Source organism: Thermomyces dupontii (genome assembly GCF_041956625.1).
Source record: "Thermomyces dupontii strain NRRL 2155 unplaced genomic scaffold VTN31scaffold_4, whole genome shotgun sequence".
In the NCBI taxonomy this organism is placed as follows: Eukaryota; Fungi; Ascomycota; class Eurotiomycetes; order Eurotiales; family Trichocomaceae; genus Thermomyces; species Thermomyces dupontii.
The window spans coordinates 1,538,862-1,561,160 of record NW_027192310.1 but is presented as its reverse complement, the minus strand read 5'-3'; the positions used below and the strand labels follow the sequence as shown (position 1 = coordinate 1,561,160).

General features: G+C 54.6%; 8 protein-coding genes across 8 annotated transcripts; 6 read left to right on the top strand and 2 right to left on the bottom strand.

The window, feature by feature from the left end:
- Nucleotides 1-2,264: 2,264 nt before the first annotated feature.
- Nucleotides 2,265-2,932, top strand: VTN31DRAFT_5091 (uncharacterized protein; the record flags this gene model as incomplete). The annotated part of the gene is made up of 3 exons (XM_069405552.1): nucleotides 2,265-2,400; nucleotides 2,462-2,820; nucleotides 2,870-2,932. The coding sequence occupies 3 exons, from the start codon at nucleotides 2,265-2,267 to the stop codon at nucleotides 2,930-2,932; spliced, it is 558 nt and encodes a 185-aa protein (XP_069260604.1).
- A 591-nt stretch (nucleotides 2,933-3,523) lies between these two features.
- VTN31DRAFT_5090 (uncharacterized protein) lies at nucleotides 3,524-5,368 on the top strand (the record flags this gene model as incomplete). The annotated part of the gene is made up of 2 exons (XM_069405551.1): nucleotides 3,524-3,671; nucleotides 3,738-5,368. The coding sequence occupies 2 exons, from the start codon at nucleotides 3,524-3,526 to the stop codon at nucleotides 5,366-5,368; spliced, it is 1,779 nt and encodes a 592-aa protein (XP_069260603.1).
- A 117-nt stretch (nucleotides 5,369-5,485) lies between these two features.
- Nucleotides 5,486-7,385, bottom strand: VTN31DRAFT_5089 (uncharacterized protein; the record flags this gene model as incomplete). Its single annotated transcript, XM_069405549.1, has 2 exons — nucleotides 5,486-7,157; nucleotides 7,219-7,385. The coding sequence occupies 2 exons, from the start codon at nucleotides 7,383-7,385 to the stop codon at nucleotides 5,486-5,488; spliced, it is 1,839 nt and encodes a 612-aa protein (XP_069260602.1).
- Nucleotides 7,386-7,768: 383 nt separating this feature from the next.
- On the top strand, nucleotides 7,769-8,138 carry VTN31DRAFT_5088 (uncharacterized protein; the record flags this gene model as incomplete). The annotated part of the gene is made up of 2 exons (XM_069405548.1): nucleotides 7,769-7,841; nucleotides 7,906-8,138. 2 exons carry the CDS (start codon nucleotides 7,769-7,771, stop codon nucleotides 8,136-8,138), a joined length of 306 nt encoding a protein of 101 aa, XP_069260601.1.
- A 1,955-nt stretch (nucleotides 8,139-10,093) lies between these two features.
- VTN31DRAFT_5087 (uncharacterized protein) lies at nucleotides 10,094-11,497 on the bottom strand (the record flags this gene model as incomplete). Its single annotated transcript, XM_069405547.1, has 1 exon — nucleotides 10,094-11,497. The coding sequence occupies one exon, from the start codon at nucleotides 11,495-11,497 to the stop codon at nucleotides 10,094-10,096; it is 1,404 nt and encodes a 467-aa protein (XP_069260600.1).
- A 156-nt stretch (nucleotides 11,498-11,653) lies between these two features.
- Nucleotides 11,654-12,124, top strand: VTN31DRAFT_5086 (uncharacterized protein; the record flags this gene model as incomplete). Its single annotated transcript, XM_069405546.1, has 1 exon — nucleotides 11,654-12,124. One exon carries the CDS (start codon nucleotides 11,654-11,656, stop codon nucleotides 12,122-12,124), a length of 471 nt encoding a protein of 156 aa, XP_069260599.1.
- A 2,212-nt stretch (nucleotides 12,125-14,336) lies between these two features.
- VTN31DRAFT_5085 (uncharacterized protein) lies at nucleotides 14,337-15,578 on the top strand (the record flags this gene model as incomplete). Its single annotated transcript, XM_069405545.1, has 1 exon — nucleotides 14,337-15,578. The coding sequence occupies one exon, from the start codon at nucleotides 14,337-14,339 to the stop codon at nucleotides 15,576-15,578; it is 1,242 nt and encodes a 413-aa protein (XP_069260598.1).
- Nucleotides 15,579-17,939: 2,361 nt separating this feature from the next.
- Nucleotides 17,940-21,830, top strand: VTN31DRAFT_5084 (uncharacterized protein; the record flags this gene model as incomplete). Its single annotated transcript, XM_069405544.1, has 2 exons — nucleotides 17,940-20,417; nucleotides 20,481-21,830. The coding sequence occupies 2 exons, from the start codon at nucleotides 17,940-17,942 to the stop codon at nucleotides 21,828-21,830; spliced, it is 3,828 nt and encodes a 1,275-aa protein (XP_069260597.1).
- Nucleotides 21,831-22,299: the final 469 nt, after the last annotated feature.

Sequence of the window (22,299 nt, the reverse complement as noted above, 5' to 3'; positions counted from 1 at the left end):
CGGTGCAGGCATCATTAATTCTCTCTCCTCCCATCCTATCATCTGGGAAATGTGGACGAAGTACTTTCCATTCGTACATACCTATCTCCTCTGCTTCGCCGTCGCGATTTACCATCCATTGAGTGATGTGGCTCTTCATCGAGCGCCACACCAGCCTCATGGTTTCCATTCATCCATTGTGAGATGCTCGAAAAGCGTTGCCTGGGTCTTGTCCCAAACTCTCTGTTAACTTTTCTACCAGATGGCGATCAGGAGTGGGCTGAATACGCGAGAGTAATGAAGCTTATCGCGGGAAATGACAATGAACTTCGAATACTACATCCAGGTGAATCGATCCAAAAAGCCTTGCAGCTCTTCGCCGAACGAAAGTGGCGCCGCCACGGACCACTTGGTCAACTGCAGTACGTAGCCGAGAAAATTGACATCTCCGCTTGAGATCCAATTCGGTTCCGTCCAAAGGCGGGGGACTCCGGGGAGGAAGAGAGCGGGCGCGAACTCCCAGACACGTGTCGAGAGCCAATGCAGTGCCTACAAACACATACTATGGATTAGATCGGCTTGGGTCACACTCCCATTACAATGAGAAACACGAGACACACCGAGATTGAGTGCAGTGACCACCGCAGCCCAACCTGCAATTCTCGAACCCCGAGAACTCAACTACTAATACTGGTGCCTAACAACTCGGGTGGAATCGTTTCGTCGGGGATGATCATGTTCTGACCAGTGATTCAACACCACTTGTTTTGTGGTGACAACTAAGAGAATTGAATCGGCAAGCCACATTGCTGGTCGATACTGATAAGATCAGAACAGAATCAACTGTGTCGACTGGAATTCAGCAGCCTAGCACGATACTCCCGCCCAACACCACAGTTAGCCATCAACAGCATTGCGATGGCTTGGTGACCATGCTCAAAACTTTTGACCTTATCTGCTTGCTTTACTAGATCATGGTCATCGTCATCCAGGCAGCCATGGCCAGCGGGTTGGATGCTTCTGCGTGTTCTGTAGGCGATGGAGAATGCAGTTTCACACGGATCGATCATTTGATCGATGTCAAGTTTGGGGACTTCCGATACTGTACGAGTGCCACAATCCGTGCAATTGCTCGGAAGATGCTTAAGAGCGGCTGGCCATTCTATACACTCCCATTATCGGAAAAACTCTTGCCGTCGTTGTGATTCATTGTCAAGGTCCGGAGAGCTCCAAGGAACGTCCTACCCTACAGAAAGGCAAACTGCACCATAACTCGGCACGCATGGCACAATGTATTTCATCATCGGAATTAATGGAAACACTCATACTCTGAGACGACGCGTTTCACAAGATGTCGGGAGTCAACGTTTGACAAGGGGCGTTCGACGAGATGGCTGCTCGACGGGTACCGTCTCGGGAACATCAACCTTGATTATGAGGCAGGGACCAGTACTGTTGTTGTTCGTTGTGCGATAGGAAAGCCATCGAGCGAACTGACCAAACCTGAACCATGGCATCTCAGGATCCCCGCATTTCAACAGTTCCTGACGTAGGTACTGTATTCCAAGACTGGCTTCCAACGTTCCCATGTTCGTAAGGTCTGACGGAAATCGATGGGTGGTTGCCAGTAGATAAACGACTCAACTCATACATCGTCGGCCTTCAATTCAGCATGGATGAACGTTTCAGGCTCAATTGCGGAAGACACAAACAATATGGAGGGAAGAAGTTCTGAAGAATGAAGATGGTGAAAGCTGATTACATAATTGCTCCGGAATCGGAAGGAACGTCGATGGATAGATGGATCAGGCTAGAACAAATTAGAGCCAGGGTAGGTGGTAGGTTAAGACAAACCAGACAAACACCGGCTGTGTGTTGCTCTCTGTCCTCTCGTCTGTCCACCTCGGATCAGCTTGCTTCCTCAGACTCACTGTCGTTCTCTCTCCTCTATTTTGGCTCCTCTGTCGAATTTTGTTCGTTCTTTGCATTCCCGGGTTGACTTGACCCACGCCGGAGAATTTCCTGTGTCAGACGCTCCATCCAGATCGGACCCTTCTCCGGTCCGCGAATCTTCAAGCTACTATTCTTCCTTGGTATCCCGAATCGACACGACTTGCGTATCACGAGTTCAGCTCGTCGCCTGCGTTAGCCGTCACCTCTCCAAACCGCCTGCGCAGAATCCTCCGCACAATACCGCCAAAGTGTCGCCCCTTCTAGTCTCCCGAACCATCTCCTTCTCACCGGACGTCGACGGACGAGCCCCGCGGTCGAACCCGGATTCGAAAATGCCTCGCTCAAGGTCGTCCGGGCGACGGAGGAGATCGAGCAGCATTATTTATCAGGAGCCGCCGGAGTCGAATGAGCAAATGAGTGACCAGGCCGCCCTGCCGAACCTGAATGCCAACTGGGTCAACTCCAAAGGTACTGGAACAGCGTCTCGTGTCGAGCGGAGTACGGGAACATTGTGCTGACGGTATAATAGGTGCCTGGACCATTCATTTCGTTCTGATCGCTGCGTTGAAGATCTTTTATGACATCATCCCTGGCGTCTCGCAGGAGACATCATGGACGCTCACCAACATCACGTACATGTTTGTGACCTTCATTATGTTTCACTACGTCACAGGCATTCCGTTCGAATTCAACGCCGGCGCATATGACAATCTCAATATGTGGGAGCAGATTGACAACGGCGATCAATACACTCCGGCCAAGAAATTTCTGCTCAGCGTGCCCATCATTCTCTTCCTCCTCAGCACGCACTACACGCATTATGACTCGACTTATTTCCTGATCAACTTCCTGGCAACGTTGGGCGTGGTGATTCCGAAGCTCCCGATTGTAAGTCTATCGGCCCTCGGTATTGGCCCTTTGCTGACCTCGGCTGTAGTCACATCGGATGCGCATAGGCCTCTTCTCTAACATACCGGACGATCCGAGCGAAGAAACATGATATTCTTACCTCCCAGGAGTAGTTTATTCGTTTCTTCTTCCTTTCTTGTTTAGACTGAATTACGGCAGATACCACCCATTCCTTTTCGCATCGTTTTCCTTTCCCATTCGGTCTCTTGACTCTGTTCTTTCAGTTCTGCCTCCGGATTTATTTCTCGTCTCGTCTCGTTTTACGTTCTCTGCTGTGTTAGGTATGAAGGGGGTCCAGAAACTGAATTGTAATTGCAACCTTGTCCGGGTCAAGGCTGCGGAACACGCCCATTCAATAGACAATGTTGACATGCATATCTCGGGTAGATACTGCCAGAGGTTATGAGCATAACAACTTTCTTGATTGGATTCTCAAGATGTATTATTGAGTACTTATCTGTGCCACTGCGGCTCTTTGATGGGCCTGCAAATGCTGCAATGAGTGACGATCAGACATTGTCCATTTCTCGGAAATTTTGAGATTTTCGTTTGGGAGATGACGAATGCAGTGGAATGCTTTAGAGTAATTACTTAAGTATCTAATTTGACCTGATCGGGATTAGCGTATTTTCTTATCAGATCGGTCAGATCGATAAGCATTCGTTTCTCCTACAGAGGCTCAATGGAACATGGCAAGGAGCATGAACCCGGCCGGTTCGCTCTCGCAATGGAGACAGATTCGGATCGCAAAGGGCGGGAGTACCGCTCAGCTAAAGCACTCCCATTTGAATTGCGGCAGCACTGTGCCATTTATTTCGAGGAGAAACTTTGTTCGTCAACCTAACGTGGTAATGCGACGCGCCTTGCGATTATTACTTGGCTAACACGCGCGGCAGATGCCCAAGCCCTGAGCTTATTGTTCAACATTCTCAGTTTTGGGACGATCGCTTCCGCACCCGCATACGTGCCCTCGCCGCAGCATCTCGCCCTTGCGGCGACGCTGCTCGTGCACCCGTCGACGACGACGCGCGCCAAAACCAGCGAGGAGGAAGAGGCGCCCGGTGCCGCGCTCCAGCTGCTTCGATTGACGAACCAGGTTGTGGGACCTATCTCGGCGAGATTCAATGTGGCCTTTGCGTTCACGGACTTTGCGTCGCATGGGGGAAGACGGCGGAGGAAAAACGACGACCTGCTGGAGTTGACGGCACCGCGGGACAACGATGACGATGAGCCGCTGAATTTGGATCTGGCGCAGACGAGCTCGGTCTGGTCTCGCGCGAATGATTTCTGGCACGCTGTCGGGTGGGCGTTTAACTGCTCCGTGCTGCATCCCAAGCGCTGGGACCGGTGGCAGGTCTGGCTGGAGTTCATGTGCGAGGCCATCGAGGCGGACTGGAACGAGCGCCGGAAGCGTGCGCGCGACTGGGCCGAGGATGCGAATATTGTGACGCCGGCTCGGACCCGTGAGCGCATTCTCAAGGAAAGTTTGATCTACCGGTATGTCAAGGGCGGAGGGTTCGGGTACGCGACGGACCGCCGGATTATCCGCGCGATCTTTGCGGATGGCAGTCCGAACGCCGTCAACACTTTTGGCGAGGTTTTCCGGAACGAGCTCAAGGAGCCCAAGAGGAAAGAAGATATCTTGGACAAGGCCAGCGCAAAGAGGCGAGCGCAGGTGAACATCGACCAGGATGAGTACGCCGACTATCTCTTGGCGAACGATGACGACTCAGACGAGTCGGACCGAGGGGGCGCAGGCGCCCCGGCTGCCGCACGGCGCTCCAGGAGAGTCCGCAAGGGTATCAAGCCGACCGATGCGGACGGGCTCGCGGACGAACACGCCAAAGCCGCCGCCGCCTCCGACGCCAAAGACCCATATGCTGAGAACGGCGGGGCCGGAGTCGCAGCCATGGGCGGGGTCAAAGCTCTCGAGCTCCGGCAGCGCCTCCTCCGTATCCTCTCCGAAGTGTCGCGCGTGATGCCGCGCTCGTTCATGAAGCCGGAGGAGCTCTTTCACCTCTTCATCGAGAATGTGCGGCATCTGTCGCTGCCCGCCTTCCAGCTGATGGTCCACCCCACGACGCTGCCCTGGTTCGACGCATGGACGCAGAGCTCGCTGTGTGAGCAGCTCCTCTCGCGTCTCATCGACATCAGCGCGCCCATCTCCGACGAGCCCTACCTCACCCAGCGCAAGTTGCAGGAGTGCTTTCTGCCGTATCCCGCCAACACCACCAGCGCGGTCGACAATGCCCGCGTGTCGATCTTGCTCGAGTCCCTGCTTGTCCTGCTTTCGCGGGAAGGTATGCTGCGCAACACGCCCGAGCTGCGTGAGGCCGTCGAGACGGGCAATCTGCGGCGCTCGGACAAGGCGGGGGATGAGATTCGGCGAAATAAGAACAGTAGATCGATTCAGGATGCGGAGTGGTGCTGGTTGCTGGAGAGCGGAGATAGGTTGCTGTTCATGGTGCATGATATTCTCCCTCCGGAAGATTGTCTGGAGGATGATAATAATAATGATGGTTCATGAATGGAATTCAACTACTTCTCGAGTAGATTCTACGAACAAGTAGTCTGGTCATGAATTCCTGTATAAGCATACAACTAAGCCAGCAGAAACACGACTCGTACACTCAAATCGCCTCTCTCACGGCGGCGGTCGAGGGCCTATAATCTGTCTCCTCGCACCCGGCACGCCCACCCCAGCACTCCGATTCTGCAACGACCCTTGATTATCGTTTTCGAACTGCGGATGGTGGCCGGTGGCAGGCAGCGTCGACGACGACTTCTTCGCCTCGGCCATTCGTCGCTGGTTCTCCTCCCATTCGCGCTGACGCTCCCGCTCGCGCTCCATCTCGCGTTCCAGCAGGGATTTCGAGGCCCAGCCGCCCGCTTTTGTCTTTTGCTGTGCGGCGATTTGTCGTCGGTTCTCCGCGTCGATCTCTGCGGTGGAGGAGTAGTCTTCTGGGCGGTGGACGGCGGGTTCAGGGGAGGTTGGTGCTGGGTTCGTTGCGAGGAAGCGGTCGGTTCGTGATTCATGTGTGCGCGGTGACTGGAAGGGGGAGGAAGTGGAAGACACATTGCTGCTGGGTGTTGTCGGCAGGGGACGCGAGGGTTTCTGGCCAGGCTCGGGCAAAGGGCGAGAAGGAAGAGGAGGAGGAGGAGGCGGGCTTGATGCTGTTGATGGCGATGTCATTGTTCCTGCTTGGTCCGGTGTCCGGCCGGAGTCGCGCTGATACTGCTGCCATTCGGAGCGGAGCAGCTTGCGCTCTGCCTCCTGCGATTTCAAGTCGTAGCTTGGCTGGACGGGCCGCTGTTGACTGCGGCTGCGGCTGCGGCTGCGACTTCGCGCCTGTCCCTCTGCTTGCGCCTGCTTCGCCCGCAGCTCCTGGCGCTCCCGCTCGTACTGCCGCTCGCGCTCGCGCGCCTCTTCAAGCTGCCGCTCCAGCTCCTTGATGCGCTCCGACTCGGAAGACGCCTGTCGCTGCGACGCCTGGTACTGGCTGAGGAACTGCCCATTCAGGCGCGCGTCGCTGAGGGCGCGCGTCCGCTGCCGTTCCTTCTCCAGTCGCTCCTCCGCCTCCTTCTCCTCTTGCAGCCGCCGCCGCTCCTCCTCCTCCCATTGCCGCTGTTCCTCGGCCCACCGTCTCTTCTCCTCTTCGATCTCCTGTCGCTCCTTCTCCCGCAGCCGCTCCGTCTCCTCGGCCCAGCGACGCTCCTCCTCTTCCTGCGCACGTCGCTCCTCTTCTTCGATTTGCTGCCGCCGCCGTGCTTCTGCTTCCTGGCGTTGCCGTTCCTCGTTGGCCTTGGTCTCGCGCAGCCTGCGCTCTTTTTCCTCCAAGCTCGGAACGTCCGGATTCGGGTTGATGATCTGCCGCCGCGCGCCAAACGTGACTCCAAGTTTGCCCTGCGTTGCACCTCCCATGTAACCGTATTGGTGGATATTCCAGGCCGGGGCCGTCGTGAGCTCGTCCTCCTTGGTCGACCAGCTGCTGATCGGAATGGGGGATGCCGGAGACCGAGGTTTCGGGGGTGGGCTGCTTTGCCCGACGCCTCTGTCTTTGAGTCCGTCGACCGAGCGCGGGAACTTGCTGGGCTGAATGGCGTGGACGCGGCGGCTGAATGCGGCGAGACACTGCAGCACTTGCGCCGGGTCCTTGCGTTCGTAGAGATCGACCGTCAAAAAGACATCGTGCGGTGGCAGACTCAGGGGCGGCATCTGAATGGCGCGTAGGAAATGCGAGATGTTTTCCATCTGTACAAAGGGCATCGTCGATTGCTTATACTTGACGCCCGGCGATACGGCCAGGTTGACCAGCCTGCGACTGTCAGCAGGTTCCGAGCCTCGACAGTAGAATCCAGCGCATATTCTTCCGATACCTGCACAGAACCACTCCATCTTTGAGAGCGTCTATTAGATCCCCTGGAGGCAATTTCTCGTGGAGCATCTCTTCGATCCACTCGCGGACCTGGTTCGCGGCCTGCGGGGTGTACTTCGACAGGCGCAAGTTGCGCAAGTCCTTATCCAACGACGTCACCGACGCCATGGTGTCGCCGTCGGCCATGAGCTAGATTGGTGATCGGAACGATGTGATTCTGGGGGGATCGATGGGTGGGCATAAAAGGGCGATTGGGCATCCAGACGGGAGAAAAGGGATGGAGGCCGTTCGTCGCCGTTGTTGGTATTGTTGGGGCCTAGAAGAGTCGAGGAGGATTCATTGATTCGCCTTTCTGAAATGTAAATTGAATCCAGGGATCGTGTTCAGGAATGTTCGTGAGATGCTGGGTCCATCATTGCTTGATCCATCCGCGCCGATGACGTCCGCCGAGGAGAATCACTGATCTCATCGATGGAATTCCATCTCCGTCTTTTGCCGTTAAGCTGGACACGCTTCACCATGCCACTCAGTTTACGTTCATAGTTCACACAATGGGTCCCATTAACAGCCTGTGGTTCAAGTGGAAGAGTCTGAGGCTGCCATGGCGGAAGTCATTCCTGGTTGGTATGTGCTTCTATTTACTTTTTTTTTTTTTTCCAAGCTGGCGATGATGCTGATGGAGCTGCAGGCCAGGACCTCCTGGGTAATACTTACTGGGAATTCAGAGAAACCCTGAACTCCCCCCGCCTACGACGCATCGTCAAGTACAATCGTAATGTCCACTACGCCGACGTCAAGATATCGCGTACGTCTCTCCAACCCGCCCCGATGCTGGTATTCGCGCTGACCACTTCCCCCCCCCCCCCCCCCAACGCCCCAATGGCACCAATGGCTCCGCTACGTGCGTCAAGATCCCCCTAGCCTCGAGGAACAGCAACGCGACGTGATCCGCCAGCAGGAAATCAAGCGACTCGCGCAGCTCGCCGACGAGCGCTGGCGGAGCAAGCCGTCGTACCTGGACAAGCCGCAGACCCGGCAATCGGCACCGGCGACGCGGACAAGCGATGCGACTTTCAATCCAGCCGAGCAGTCTGCTAATACCTCACGGCCTGCTGCGCGGCCCGGGGTTCATAATGCCATCGAGGGCCAAGCTGAGAGCAATGACAGGACGAAGGGTGTGCCGACGGGACCGAGTGAGCAGTGGCAGCCGGAGTCGTGGACGCCGGTGTCGAGACGGTAGCACGGAAGCATTGAGTCCTTGACAGGATTATCTTGTGACGAGATCACAAGATGCCCACCGCTCCCGAATTTGACTTGATCCAGTTTCAAGTCCGCAGCGCGATAACTGGCATCGCGTGTCTGGATCAAAGGGCAACAACTAGGCAACTACCCTCCATGGGATACAGCACAATGGATAGACGAGATGTACGATAGTGACGTTGCATAATCCGATCCCTGGTTTCCGAAAACAATTCCGATTGCTGATCGGTGCTTTGTCTTTGTTGTTCGCTGACTCCCCTCTTCTATTATGTACCTATAGGTACTGTAGGATCAATGAAGGCATCGAACAATGACTGTCCCTGTTCTTGACAATGACTCTTGGATGCTATGGTGTTGAAACCTGACGAGTTCTCTCCCCCAAACTCCAAGAACAAGCGAAAAGGCTCCTTCAATCGTTGCCTCCCACGGGCTTTGTCGCCCGGCTCTGCTGGGAACCGCCAGTCTCTCAGACCTTAGGACAATGTCCTCAGCGACTGACTCCCCTTCTACCATTGTCTCCAAATCAATCGTGTCGCCTATGACAACCGTCCGCTTACCGTGAGGGTCTCAACGGTCTGGACAGCGCTCGGCTGGCGAAAAGGAGACGATCTGAGTCTGAAGTTAGCACTGGACACATCATCCCATGTATCAACCTCCTAATGTCTCACCCGTCGACTCATGTCGAGAAGGGAACATCGGCAAGTTCTTGCAGAAAAAGAGGTCTCCCCTGTGAACCAGAATGACGAGTGTGTCAACGTGGCTACATACTATAGTGATTTCCTACGCTAGAGTTGTTAATCGACAAGTAGTCCAGCCGAGAATTGATCTTGAATCTTTCGCTCGATGAAACATTCAAAACGCCGTGAGCTCATACCTGCCCCAAAAAGGGCAGGGTGAGAAAGATTTCCGCATTAGGCAATCTTCGCACACAGACTATTTTCATAGGGCAGGATTGAAGAGGACTACCCCTCTAGGTACAGATAGCAAGCATGTTTAGCACACAAGATGCGCATGCTAATTGAACAAATGATGATTGATTATTATGCCAGACAGGCCTCAAATAACAAGATGATGATATGCTCTTCTATGGACGCCAACAAAAACTCACACTGCTATCAGGTAAAGAGAGAGCAAACCAACGCAACAACGCCCTGGTCCAAGCTGCTGAGCAGATGCTATAACTCCAGACGCAAAACACAACACAATCAGACGATAGGAAAAAAACAGAGCTAATACCAGAATCCCTAGACCCGTAGTGGTACAGGATAGTAGAACAGATGCCTCCCTTTTTATTCTCTCTCTCTCTCTCTCGCTCAGGTCAACACAGAACAGCTTCCAAGGCCTCGACATCGCCACCTGCCTTGCGAACCGCCATCAAGGCCGCCTCGCTGAGTTTTCGCCGCTTCTCGCGCGCTTCTTGCTCGCGGCGGGCCTTGGTCTTGGAGCTGCCGCTGGGCGCGACGCCGGTGAGGATCTTGTGGCTGTCGTCGGGGGTGAAGTTGACAAAGGAGACTGCCATGGTTTTGCCAGAGTTTTGTTGTTGCTGTGAGGAGTTGGACTTGGAGGACGTGGTCGCTGACTTGGGCCCACTGTTGCTCGCGTTGGAGAGTTTGCGGCTATGCGTGCGGCGGTGGTGGGTGGAAGTCTTCCCTGCTCCGCGCGTCTTCGGCGAGTTCAGGTTCTTGTCCCTCGGCGACATGGATGGAGAGCGCGATCGGGAAACCGACAGCGCGGGGTGTTGGTGGTGTTGTTGGGAAGGATTGCGGTGTGGCCATGTATGGTGTGCGCGAAAAGGAGGAAGAGGGGGTTGAAGATGCCTGTTGCGCGGCTGGAAGGTGTGTTGCAGAGGATGTCGAATGGAGACCGGGCGCAGGAGTGCTCAGCGATGAGTCGCCAGAGGCAAAGTCAAACGGCGAGTCGAACTGGATCATCAGGCCGCCTTGCATGAAATCGGCGTGGTTGCTGATGTTCTGGATGGCAGTCTGCTTGGGCTGCAGGGATGGCATAAGGTACGAGTCCGGCGAAGCATGCGTCGCCCGCGTCGGCACGGAAGAGGAGGATGACCACCATGTCTGTCCGTCCTGTCCGTTCATCTCCGGCGTGAATGACAAGCCAGAGACGGCAAGTGCATCCGCATGCCATGCGGACATCTGTTGCGGTTCCGTTGTATGGGGTGGCTGATACAGACCATCACCAGATGGCGGGGTGGATGTAGCCAGGGCCGCGGATCCAGATTCGCTCAAGTGCTGCTGTTGCTTGGTCGCGGGTTGAGCAAACATGTTGGCGTGGTACGGCGACGACATGTGCGACGGATATCGCATCATAGCCTCCTGTGATCCCGCCGGGAGATGAACACCACTGTCCCGACGCAGACACTCCTGCTGCACCAAAACGTCGGACGGCGGCGGCGAGAGCGGAAGTCGCTCATCGCTCCGAAGTTGCTGATCGTAGCCATGCAATCGCTGGCCCCAGGTCTGTGGGTAGGCCATCTTGCTCGCTTGCAGATGCGCCGCGCGCAGCAGACTTGGAGAAAAGCTCAGTTTGCGCAGCACGGCGCGACGATCATTCGCCTCTCGCCGGTGAGCAGATTGAAGGGATTCCAAGGATCTTTGCGCGAACAGTTTTCGGTTGGGTGTTTCGGGAGGACTGGACGGCGATGTTGATAAGATGCATGCAGACTCTGGAGGGGTCGAAGAGTCAAGGTTCAGGCTGGCCTCAGAACTCTCCGCGGGATGGACGGAGTCATGAAATCCTGAATTTGGCCGCGGCAACGGTGATTCGCGCTGCGAGCACCACGGGCTCTTGTGCCAAGGGTAGGAAGACGATTGGAGGAATTGCTGGGAGCCCAATGGGGAGAGGTCGCCATCGCTCGTAGACAATGACCCTAGAGGGAACAACGGGTCCAGATCACCAGAGAGCGGGTTGGCGTCTTTGTTGCCCGCGCCGACACTAGGCGAGTCCGCATTGACGTATTGGTTAAATACATCATTGAACGAAAGATCAAAAGTTGAGGGGAACATCTGGGCCTTTGTTTCCCGTTTCCGGATACGATGAGACAGTCCGAGTCTTGGGGGGGAATAGAGTCAGGGCATAAGAGGTCTTGCTCACAAATGGTGGTGAGGGTGGCCAACTCCGGCGCGGATCCCAGTTAGGGCTTTCTGGGTCCCGACGGTCAGATGGAGGGTGTGCACCGGGATGATCCGCTGGACCCGAATGCAAAAGAGACAATCGAGGCAAATCACCTGAGGACAGAGAAACGATGTTTGACAAGCTGTGAAAAGATGCAAAAGGTACAAAGCAAGCAAACAAGAAGCGCGCGTCTATTTGAAGTGCGTCTGGCTGGCGCCAGCCTCCGACTTTTTCGAAGCATTCCATGCTGTCTAAAGAAAGACACGAAGGAATGCTGCCGACGGAGCAGAGGCGTCTCGCTCACCGAAGCGGCCGACCGGCTCACGGGCAAAGGACAGCACGATCACCAGGCAGCTTCCAGGTTCCCGTATCCTCACTCTGAAGCCACGATCAAGAATGCAGCGATGGACTATACCCGATGCAGCCCAGACCACTTTTCGGCACTGCGATGCGGGGCGAGACTCCGAAGGAGCTCCAATGACCGTTCCTTACATGAAGATGGGGTTTGGAAACCATAAATCTTCACAAAGCCAACCATGGGAAGACAGACCTTGAAGCACCGGATTGCTTCCAAACTTGATTTCGATAACCATGACCAGGCGGCCAGAGCAGTCTCAGCGTCATGAACGATGGGTCAGTTGGCTACTCCACTGTAGTAGTAGTATAGTGGTTGGAGTTGGAGTAGCAGTCGTATCAAGTGTACCGATTCTGGAGTTCACATCACCTCCCAATGGGCTTCTAGCCTTGCAAGTCGAGTGGCCTGGCGCTTCTCCTGTCCCTGCAGGGTCCTCTGGAGCTGCTAGTGCGGCTCAGTGATGATATCTCTATTCTCCGGAAAGGGAAGGCTGGGAGGAATGCTCTTGTGGTCATTGGAATGCTGCCATGCTGCCATGTCGCTTAGAAAAGCAGTCATGTCAAAGTCGTAAATGAAGCCATCTCGATGCGGCGATGATGATTTTGCCATCTGCTTTGGACTGTGTTTGTGAAAGAGAAAATTTCTTTCCACGTCGGGGACCCGGTGCCTGGTCTGTCAGTCGGTGGAGACGAGCAATGCTCGCCTGAAACGAGGAAACATCCGAGACGGTGTCGTATCATTCTGGATGAGTTGCCTCGAGTCGCTCTCAAAGCATTCATACAAGACTTTTAGTCGAGTAAAGAGCCATGCCACAGAGTATGGACGCTCAGTCTGGTTTGTCTGCTATCTGTGCTTGGAGGTGAAACAAAGTCAACAAAAATCCAGTCTTTGACTCAATTTCGAGACGCCAGTGGCTGCTCGAGCAGAAAGCCGACCCGGGTCGACCGGCAAAGAATATTGGAAGCGATTGAAAGGAGTTGATCATTCATCTCCTCCAGACTTGCACAATAGAATTTGTCCCTGGTGGTGCGTTTGCTGTCAGCAAAGCTTCGACTCCAGTACGAGGCATATAATCAGTTCGCCATTTAACGAGATCGGTATCATGAGCTACTTTAAGTTTTTTTTTTTTTTTTTTTTTTCCCCTTTTGATCGAGGCCCATCTGCCCCAGAACCGCCCGATAGACGGCTGATTCGCAGCTTGGGGTGACTGGAATACACTGCCGCCCAAAGAAGCCCTTTTTTTGCCTGATACGAAGGGGCAACCAGGGTCTTGTTTCTTTTGTTAGGCATTGTGTCGTTCGGCGGCCACTGAATATCGAAAACCCGCCCCATTGTAGGCTTCTGTACTGTTTTTCTGGTGGGAAAAAGTGACGTTTGCCGGCCGGAATCTGCGCCGACGGGTTCCGCAAGCGAAGAGTCATCATCCATGGCCACAGCCCGCCATAACCGCAGCAAATCCTTCCCCTCCGCCCGCTTTGATCCTCCATCCTCTTCCTTCGCGATCTTAAATCACCCCACCGTGTCGAAAGTATTTTTCGACTCGCTCCCTCGCTTCCCCCCCGTGCGTTCGTTCATCGCCCACGGTCTTGACTCCGCTGTTCGCCGCCATCAGGGCCTGAATCTTCTTGATCAGCGCCCCGATCTTGGCCTCTGACGCACCTGATTTCCGACACGCGATTGAGGTGCTTCTGGAGATCTCCGGAAATCACGCGAGATTTCGCTCGCTCGATTTCATCGGCTTTTGCTTCCACCTCTTAACTCCCTGCGAACTAACAAACGCACCACGCGCGTTGCCTTATTTGTCCTGTTTATTCACGCATCACTCACGCAGCCACCAAACCCGCTGCATTCACGTCAAATCGATCGCTCCTCCTTCGAGTCTACGAAACCGAAGACACAGCCGGAAGCAACGCTCTACCGACTAAATCCTTACAAAACGTCCTACAGCACGGATTCACAAAGCCACGGTTGCGAGAATCTCGTGCATCGCGCTTCTTTTTGTCCAGAATCTCAACCCCTACAAGTCACCATGTTCTCCAAGTATTGCAAGGTTTTCGGCTCGCCGGCCATCCGTCCCTGAACAACTGATCTGGCTGTCTTCGTTCACCATGGATCGCTCTCAAGCATCTCGTGGCTGGAGCCGCTCCATTGTTTGCAACAATCACCCGAATAATCACCCTGTTTATTGTCCATTTGGGCAAGTATCTTTTGTCTGAAAATCCTATTATCCTATTCACAGTTTAGATCTGTGAATTTACCAATTTCTACTTCCCACGACTTTTTTGCTTTCTATTTTTTTCCTTCCCTCTACCAAATCTCGAGCTGTCGTCTGGACTCGAGCAATTGGCGAGGGCGCCACCATCACGATGGCAACCATGAATACCATCATCGGGCAACGAGGCCCCTGGCATTCGCTTCCCACAATTCTTTCACAGTCGCAGATCGCGGCCACGATCAATCGCGACAGCTCCTGCCCCTCTGATGACGTGCTGAGCACCTCGGTCACCACGACGATGACCAGCATCACCAATATCTCTACCGCTGCGCCCGATGCCGGCATTCCGATTCCGCAAACGCCTAAATCGAACTTCTGGCTCGCCCGGTCCGGATCACACGGATTTGACGACTATGAATGGGGTTATCACACCGACGAATCCGAGTCCGAGTTCGCGGAGCGTGTGGAATTCAGCGAAGCTCCGGACCAGAGCACGATCGATGACCCGTTTTCGGACGGTGAAATCGACATCTTTGAATGCGAGCTACAGTCGGATGACGGCCACGACGACGAAGACGACTGCGAGCAGTCCGACTCTGAGGATAGTGGCGACGATGGTGAGGACAACGATTACGAGGAAATCCATCTGGACGAGTGCAACATCTCGTTCGGAAACTCGGTTCGCTTTGACACTGCGGTGTCCTATATTGAATCGCCCGACTTTCCCGAGAGTGAGGACGAGCAAGACGAGCCGGTCATGACTTTTCACGAAATGATGATGAAACACCTTGAGCTGATGGGCACTGCGGAGAACGAGGAGGAACAAGAGAACACGGAAATCGCGGCTAAGCTGATCGCCGACATCTCCAACCGTCCCGACGATTACTCCCGCGACATGGTCGAGCTGGACAAGCAGCTGTTCATCGCATACATCAATGGCATGCACAGCTCCGCCAATAAAAAGTACGATAGCGTCCTCCAGAAGCACGTGCAGGCGCTGCGGGACGGCACGTCACAGTCGCCCTTCCTCGAGTCCAAGACAGTCCAAGGCGGGTACCTCGACGAGGTGCTCAAGCACGTGATTGGAATGTTCCGCAATGTGGTGATGCCAGACGAATTCGACGAGCTGGTGCGGTTGTCTGGGAAAGGGCTCGCCGAGACGCCCGATCGAAAAAAGGATGCCCTCCATCGAGTCGAGTGTCTCTTGCGGGATCGCGTCGCCGAAGGCAAAATCACAGTGCGACCGACCGAGCTCAGCTTCCTGGCGGCGGGGATTGTGTACGCGCTTGAACATCCTAACATCTACGTCTACCCGAGAACGGCATCCGAGAACTCCAGCCGGGATGCATGTACTTCCTTGTCTGAGCATCAGAAAATAGACAAGCCGGACAACCACGACTAGACGAGGGGAAAAAACAAGATACCCATAGAAGTGGGGAGGTCTACTGGCTTTGATGATCAATGGCAGGATGATGCATGTCATCTTGATAGGATATCTGCTTCTGATTCGAGAATCAAAATGCGGGTTTTATTCTAATTCTCTTGAGACTTGCAATTACCCGCTGTCATGTAGGTCAACGACAAGTAGCTTGCTAGCTAGCACGATAATGCAGCTTGCAAAATCATGGATGAGTAAATAGCCTAATCTCCTGAAGCATTTGGACAGGAATACATATAAATAGCTCTGATCCAAAAATTGTGTCTCCAGTATTATTCCCAATCTTGACCTGTCTGTGTGGCTATTTTGGAATAATCCACGTTGTCGGTGTCGAGCTGTCATGGTCATTCCCAATATGATATGATCAACTGACTTTGCCGCAACGACAGAGCTCAGCATATCAATTTCGGACTTGAAAAGACGATCTGGCAGTTTGAACAGTTGATTTGGATTAACATGACTGAAATCCTGCAGGCGGAGGAGTGGAAGCTCTCTATACAGTACCTAGGCTACTATTGTTCTGAAACAAGCCCGGGAGAGCACTGACAAGACAAGACGAGGTTTCTGGAATCAAGAGAGTTCCAATGAAACTTGCTTTGACCAGTCTTTTGGAGGCTCCAAACTCGATCCATCATGCATGCCAGCTGTCGATCATCCTGGCCCCCCTCCCTCCCTTTTCCCCTGGCCCCGGCCCCGGGTCATTTGAGAACGTGCCTCGCTCGTTGACAATTGGGCGGTTTGCTCCATCGGAGAGAAATCAATGATACAGTTCTCCGTACGGAGTACCTACTTCACAAAGCTGAAGAACTCCCGTTCATACCGTAAAGTAACTACATACATGGATTGCGACGCTGCGTACGTTGAACCATCGGCGGCTTTCACATTTTCGCAACGAGGATTCGAGCTCGTGTCCAATAACCTATGTATGTCAATGCGCAGTCTCGAATCCAACTCCAATCGGGTTGTTGGTTGCTAACCTGCTGCAAGAGCATCTACAGTAGTACATTTTCTCGGGCAATTCATGCAGTAAATTCTATTCTGGTTACATATACCTTGGCCCCCGCGCTTCCACGCACACATCTTTTTTAGCACGAGAACCGAGGCGCTTTGCGCATGATCAGCCGTCTGATACGAGATCCCGTTCGAAATGTTTTATGAATCGGAGCGACGATGGATCAGGGACAGCACCGTTGCTCTACCACAGTAGAGGTTCGCATGTTACAAATACAAATATGTACAAACAACAGGTTGCGACAAAACCGGTGGGCCGGTGGACACTGGGCAGAGTCAGGGAGATTCCAGTAAGCTATACCGTATAAAGTAATTACCCAGCAACGACAGAATCCATGGCAATTATGATTGGTTTATGCGACAAAGACTCGTAACAATCAATCCTATTGGCTGAGAGCTTCCATTCTTCACTTTCCTTCCTCTGTATTCCGTATTGTACGAGTACTCGAGTACATACTCCGTACAATGGGTAACTATGCTCGAAGCCGACTTGCACACCCCCTGTCATCGCCATGATTCACAAGTCATAGCTGTGTACTCCGTAGTCCGGGGATTATTGTCCATCGTGGCTTTGAATCAAAGTTAGTTCTGGAAAGAGACCGATTGATGTCGGGCAGCGGAAAAGTTAGGGTTTCTCCATCTGATACGTACAACAGAGTCCAGAACAGGATAATTTTACCCGGTCCGAGCAGACGTCGGCCGGAACAACAGCGACGCCGATGCGACGCTAAACTCCTTCTGGAGACTGAACCAGGCACCGTCGCCGGTCTATGCAGACAGCGGAGCCCAGTGGAGGTTTTGGAGGGGATTCAATCATTCAAGCAAAGCATCGTGGACAGATGGACCCCAGGGAAGACCCATGGCCCATGCGAGGTTCGAGTTAGGTTAGACAAGGGTAGAGAGATTTTAGCTCCGAAGGCAAATGGCCATGCAGAAGCCCCGGCGCCTCCTGAACCGTTGAGCCGCTGACAGTCGTCACCCACTGTCATTGTCCGCGGTCGTTTTCACTTCTTGCGATATTCCAGCATCTGGCGGCTTCGTTGAATTGTAGGTTCTTTTGCCTCTGTACAGAGTGCAGCTCGTTCGGCGTGCCAGGCTTGTTGCAATATGTTTGAATGCCCGTGCATATGAGGTACGCCGAAAACCCCCCCCCCCCCCCCTAACTTTATCGTTCTGTCTTCCATTGGCCGACTTGCTCTGTCCAGCGCATGACCTTGGAAATAAATAACGGACTGACACTGTTCAGGACCCTCAGATAACCCCCCGCCATTTCGGAGTGCCTCAACTGGACCTCTGTAAAGTCCGGCTGCAACCATGTCCTCGCCACACCCCTGTTTGGAGCGTTCCGCCAGCACGCAGCCAATGTCCCGGTACGACGACCGGAGCACGACTCCCCTCGGGCGCACTCGCAGCTTGAGCGTCTCCAGCGATGGAATCGCGTCCAAGTCGAACCCAATGGCTCCCCCGCCAGTAGAACCGCCGCCTGCATTCGTCGCGCCCTCGCCGGCCGCGGAGGTCATCAGGGCCAACCTGGAGCAGGATGAGAGCGTTGCAGGAGATGGCGACAATGTCGCCGTCACGCCAAGCGCTCTGGCGCTGCTGAACGGGTTCTTGGACAATCTGCTATTCCAGTTCCTGGCAACGGCCAAGTCCACCCACCTGTCCGCCCTCCGTCCCGCCATTGCCGATGTTCTCAAGCCGCGACTGGCCAAGGAGGTGGTCGCCGCCGCCGACGATGAGCTGGGCGAGTACCTCGCCGGTGGTGATGATGAGGACTTCCGAGGGGGTCAGGGCCCTCCAACCGAGTTCGACCTGATCCGCTCGTGGAAACTCACCCGCCTGCGTTGTATGGTGTATACCCGACTCGGGGACATGGAGGAGGACGAAGAGGACGAGTATATTGCCCGGGATGGGTTGGACGAGGCGGGTGGTGCTCCACGTCGATTTGGCCGTCATGCCGGCACGGTCACTCCGGCCGGCGCCATCTTCCTCACGGCGATCATCGAGTATCTGGCAGAGCATGCTCTCGTAATCGCAGCCGACAATGCCCGTAACCGCCAAGCATTCGGCCGCGAATCTTCCGAGGCTGGCGCATCCTCGGAATTCCCGGTACAGCTTACGATTGAGGATGCTGACCTGGAGAAATTGGCCTTGAACACCACGCTCGGCAGACTCTGGCGCGCGTGGAAAAAGAAAGTTCGCGGTCCGATCCTTTCCCAATCCCACTCCAAGGATGCTTCTTCTCGCCGCGGAATGAGAGTCCGTAAGGACAGTGTTGATGCGGTGGATGATACGAATCTTCATGATCTTACTCATGATCAACAAGGCGAGAAACATGACACTGAACCGGTCTCGGAATCCTTGCCCGTCAATGATCAGGATGACAACGACATTGACAACCGGCAGGCGGTTTCCGTGCCCGAGATGCAGCCGCTCGAGGCGACCGTTGCCGTTGCCCACAAAGGGCGGCCAAAGAGTATGACGGTTACGAATTCTAGCCTGCCTACTCCCGTTTCCTCGTCAGCTAGCGAATCTCCCGAGAACCTGTCCGCAGATGATGCCAAGGAGAACCGCCATACCCGCACATGGTCCCTGCCATCTCGAACACATGAGTTCGAAGCGACGCCGGATACGACCCTGATTGACGAGGATGATCCGCGAAAAGGGGATTTATCCGCGAAGAAACCGCAGTCGTTGGGTACGATGTATGAAACCGACGAACGGAATGTCGAAGCGACATCTGCACAGCCGGATGTGACGGAACCCCACAGTTCAGAGCATCATGAGGAGCAGGTCGACGAAACCCAGGAGCCAGCAAATAAGCGGGAATCTCGCCAGATGCCGCGCAAGTCGCGCTTCATAGAGGAAATGTCAGACCTCAAGGAACCCACCGCTGTGGATCAGAAAGGGCCGCAGAGCCCTCAGGTATACAATTACGAAGGGGGTCAAGTGATCGAGGGCCGCGGCACATATGAGGTCCCGAAGCTGTCGAGCCTGCCGGCCCAGCGACCAAAGCGCAAGCCGAGTAAACCCGCCATGCGGAAAGGATCCTCATCTGCTTTGGGAAATGAATCTGACACCTCGTCGGTCGGCCGTCCAGATGACTCATCGTCCACACAAGAGGCTGCCACCGCCAGGAGTTCCCTCAGGTCCACATCTGCTCAGGAAGCCGTAGGCAAGACAGAGGACAGACAGCCGACTGCTGCTTCCCGCCAGACACCGGACCATGTTTCTACCTCTCAACCAGCTCAGCCCCAGGCTGTTCCTGTCGATGGACGATCCCGGCATCCGATGGGCGGTCACGTCCACGGATCCTCGTATTATTCCGACAATGTCGGGCGCTATCAGCCGGCTCCGGATGATAGCGACACCGCCCATCGCGCTCGGACACCGTCTCGGTCGGCTCCTCAGGCCGCACCTGGAACGAGCTCTGCCCGCCACAGCCCGGCTGAGCATTCTCCTGGTGTTGAGAGGGCCGCTGTACAGCGCGTGATTGTGTCGCCGACATCACAACAGTCTGTCCAATCGCATCGTTCAGAGAGCATCAGCGAACGTCGGCCAGTGACTGCTGGCTCAACCACGTCCAGCGTCTCGACCAAACTCAAAGGGCTCATTGGCCTTCATCCGTCAGAAGGAGATTCTCCTTCCGCTCACCGTCCTCGGAAATCGTCCGACACTAACCGGTCGTTCCGCAGCGATCTCGCAGACAGCAGATCTGACCTGGACAGGTTGATTGAAAGCAATGAGACTTTGCGCTATACCTTGACCCCCCGCAACATGCGTAACATTGAGGTTCGTTTGACGTCTGAATCTTTATATTGTTTGGACGTTGAGAGATACTGACCGAAGCATCAGGCGCCCTCATCTCCCCGTTACGTTGCTCGCACCGCTACCAGTGGGGAGTCAGACACTGCCGAACTGGCCGATTTTTTGAAGAATACCGGGCCCCCGGGCGAAGGTCAAGTTCCCCGAAGCATGTCGGGTTCACGGGATGTGTCCGCACCGCCTCGGCCATTGCCCGATGGAGTGCGCATCAACGGACTGCGGGCGCACCCGCCGGATAATTTGCTGGCTGAGACGCGACAATCTGCCTCCGCTTCGTCTTCACGCCCGCGGCCGAAGTTTGAACCTCGGGATGCGCGACCCTCGGATGATACGACGCGGGAGATTGCAGACTTTATCCGGTCGACGGCGCCACCAAATGAGCGTGGCCCGGTGCATTCTGCGGGTGCTGGAAGTCAGCGGACGACGCACACAGATCGCTCCCATTCCGCTGTGAACGATGCCAAGAGTGCACAGTCGGCGTCGGTTGCAGCCCGTATGGCGGCGAGAGCAAAGGAATCTGAGGAGTCATTGAAGAAGTCTAAGCAGAAGCCTCGACTGCAAGCGCGTGAACCGGTCATCTCGGCGAGAAATCAGACTTTGGAGCTGGCGGATTTCATCCGAGAGGGACCGCCTGGGGAGAGTGGCCAGGCCAGCAGTAGCGCGTCCATGCGCAGCACGCCGCAGCCATCTGTGGCGTCGTCAGTGAACTCTCGCGCTCCACTTATTGACACGAACCAGTCCAGTGGCCCTGCGAAGGTGAGGCAGCGGAGGAAGGGCCGTGTTCCCGATCCGTATGCCATTTATGATGACGATGATGCCCTGGAAGAACTTCTTGAGAAGGAGTACCAGCAACAACAAGAACGCGAAGAGGAAAGCCTCGTGGACTTCTTGCGCGATGTCCCACCACCGCCTGACAATGACAAGCCTCCAGAGCCGTTTGTCCTCAGTGGCAAGAACAACAAGCCGGCCTCGTCGTCTTCAGGATCAAGCTTTCGGGCTCGGTTCCGCCGCAACCCTTCTGTGGACATGAAAGGTCCCTCGTCGAAGAAGTCCCTGAGCTCGATCCGATCGAGCAACACACCGATCTCTCCTGCTCAGATCAGTTCGCCGATCCCGCAGAAGCCATCCATGTCTAGTCTGTCATCGGCCGCCAATGGCTCATCGGATAGGGGCATGCCTGCCGATTCAAGCTATGCTTCCCAGGTCAATCGTGCCCGGGGTATCCCCGGTCCAGCGACTCAAGTGCGAACTGATACCAGTGACCTTGCCGACTTCCTTCGCAATACCGGGCCGCCAGAGCCCATCAGGTCGCCGACCTCGGAAGAGAAAGATTCCACGTTTGAGAGGATCTTCCGGCGTGGCAAGAAAGCCAATGCATGAGCCCTGCAAGTGCGTGGGTCCGACCTGCCTTGCGATTCCTTGCTTATTATTTTACTTTGGTTCGTTTGATTTCTGGTCGTTACTTTCCAAACGGGTACTTTTTTTTTGTTCTTATCCTCTTCATTTGGTATTTTATACTTTTATTCTTCTGTCTTGTTGGCGTTGTTTTTACCCTCCAGATACCATTGGTGACTGTTTTCTCGGCAATATCTGTCGTTTATTTTAGTTTCTTTTGGATGGTTTATGATGATGTACAGATAGACTATGAAAATTCATTTGGATTGTAATTGACCACCCAAGTTGAAAATCTTTTGAATGTGTACGAGTACCCCGTACAGTCTCGTTATCAAAGAGAAGACCAAGGCCAGACATCTGCCAGACGGGAGGCCGGTCCGGAACAACGTTGATCCGACAATGTTTAGCTCCGTCAGCAAGCAAGCTGGCATCAAGCCACGAAGCCCAGCACTTG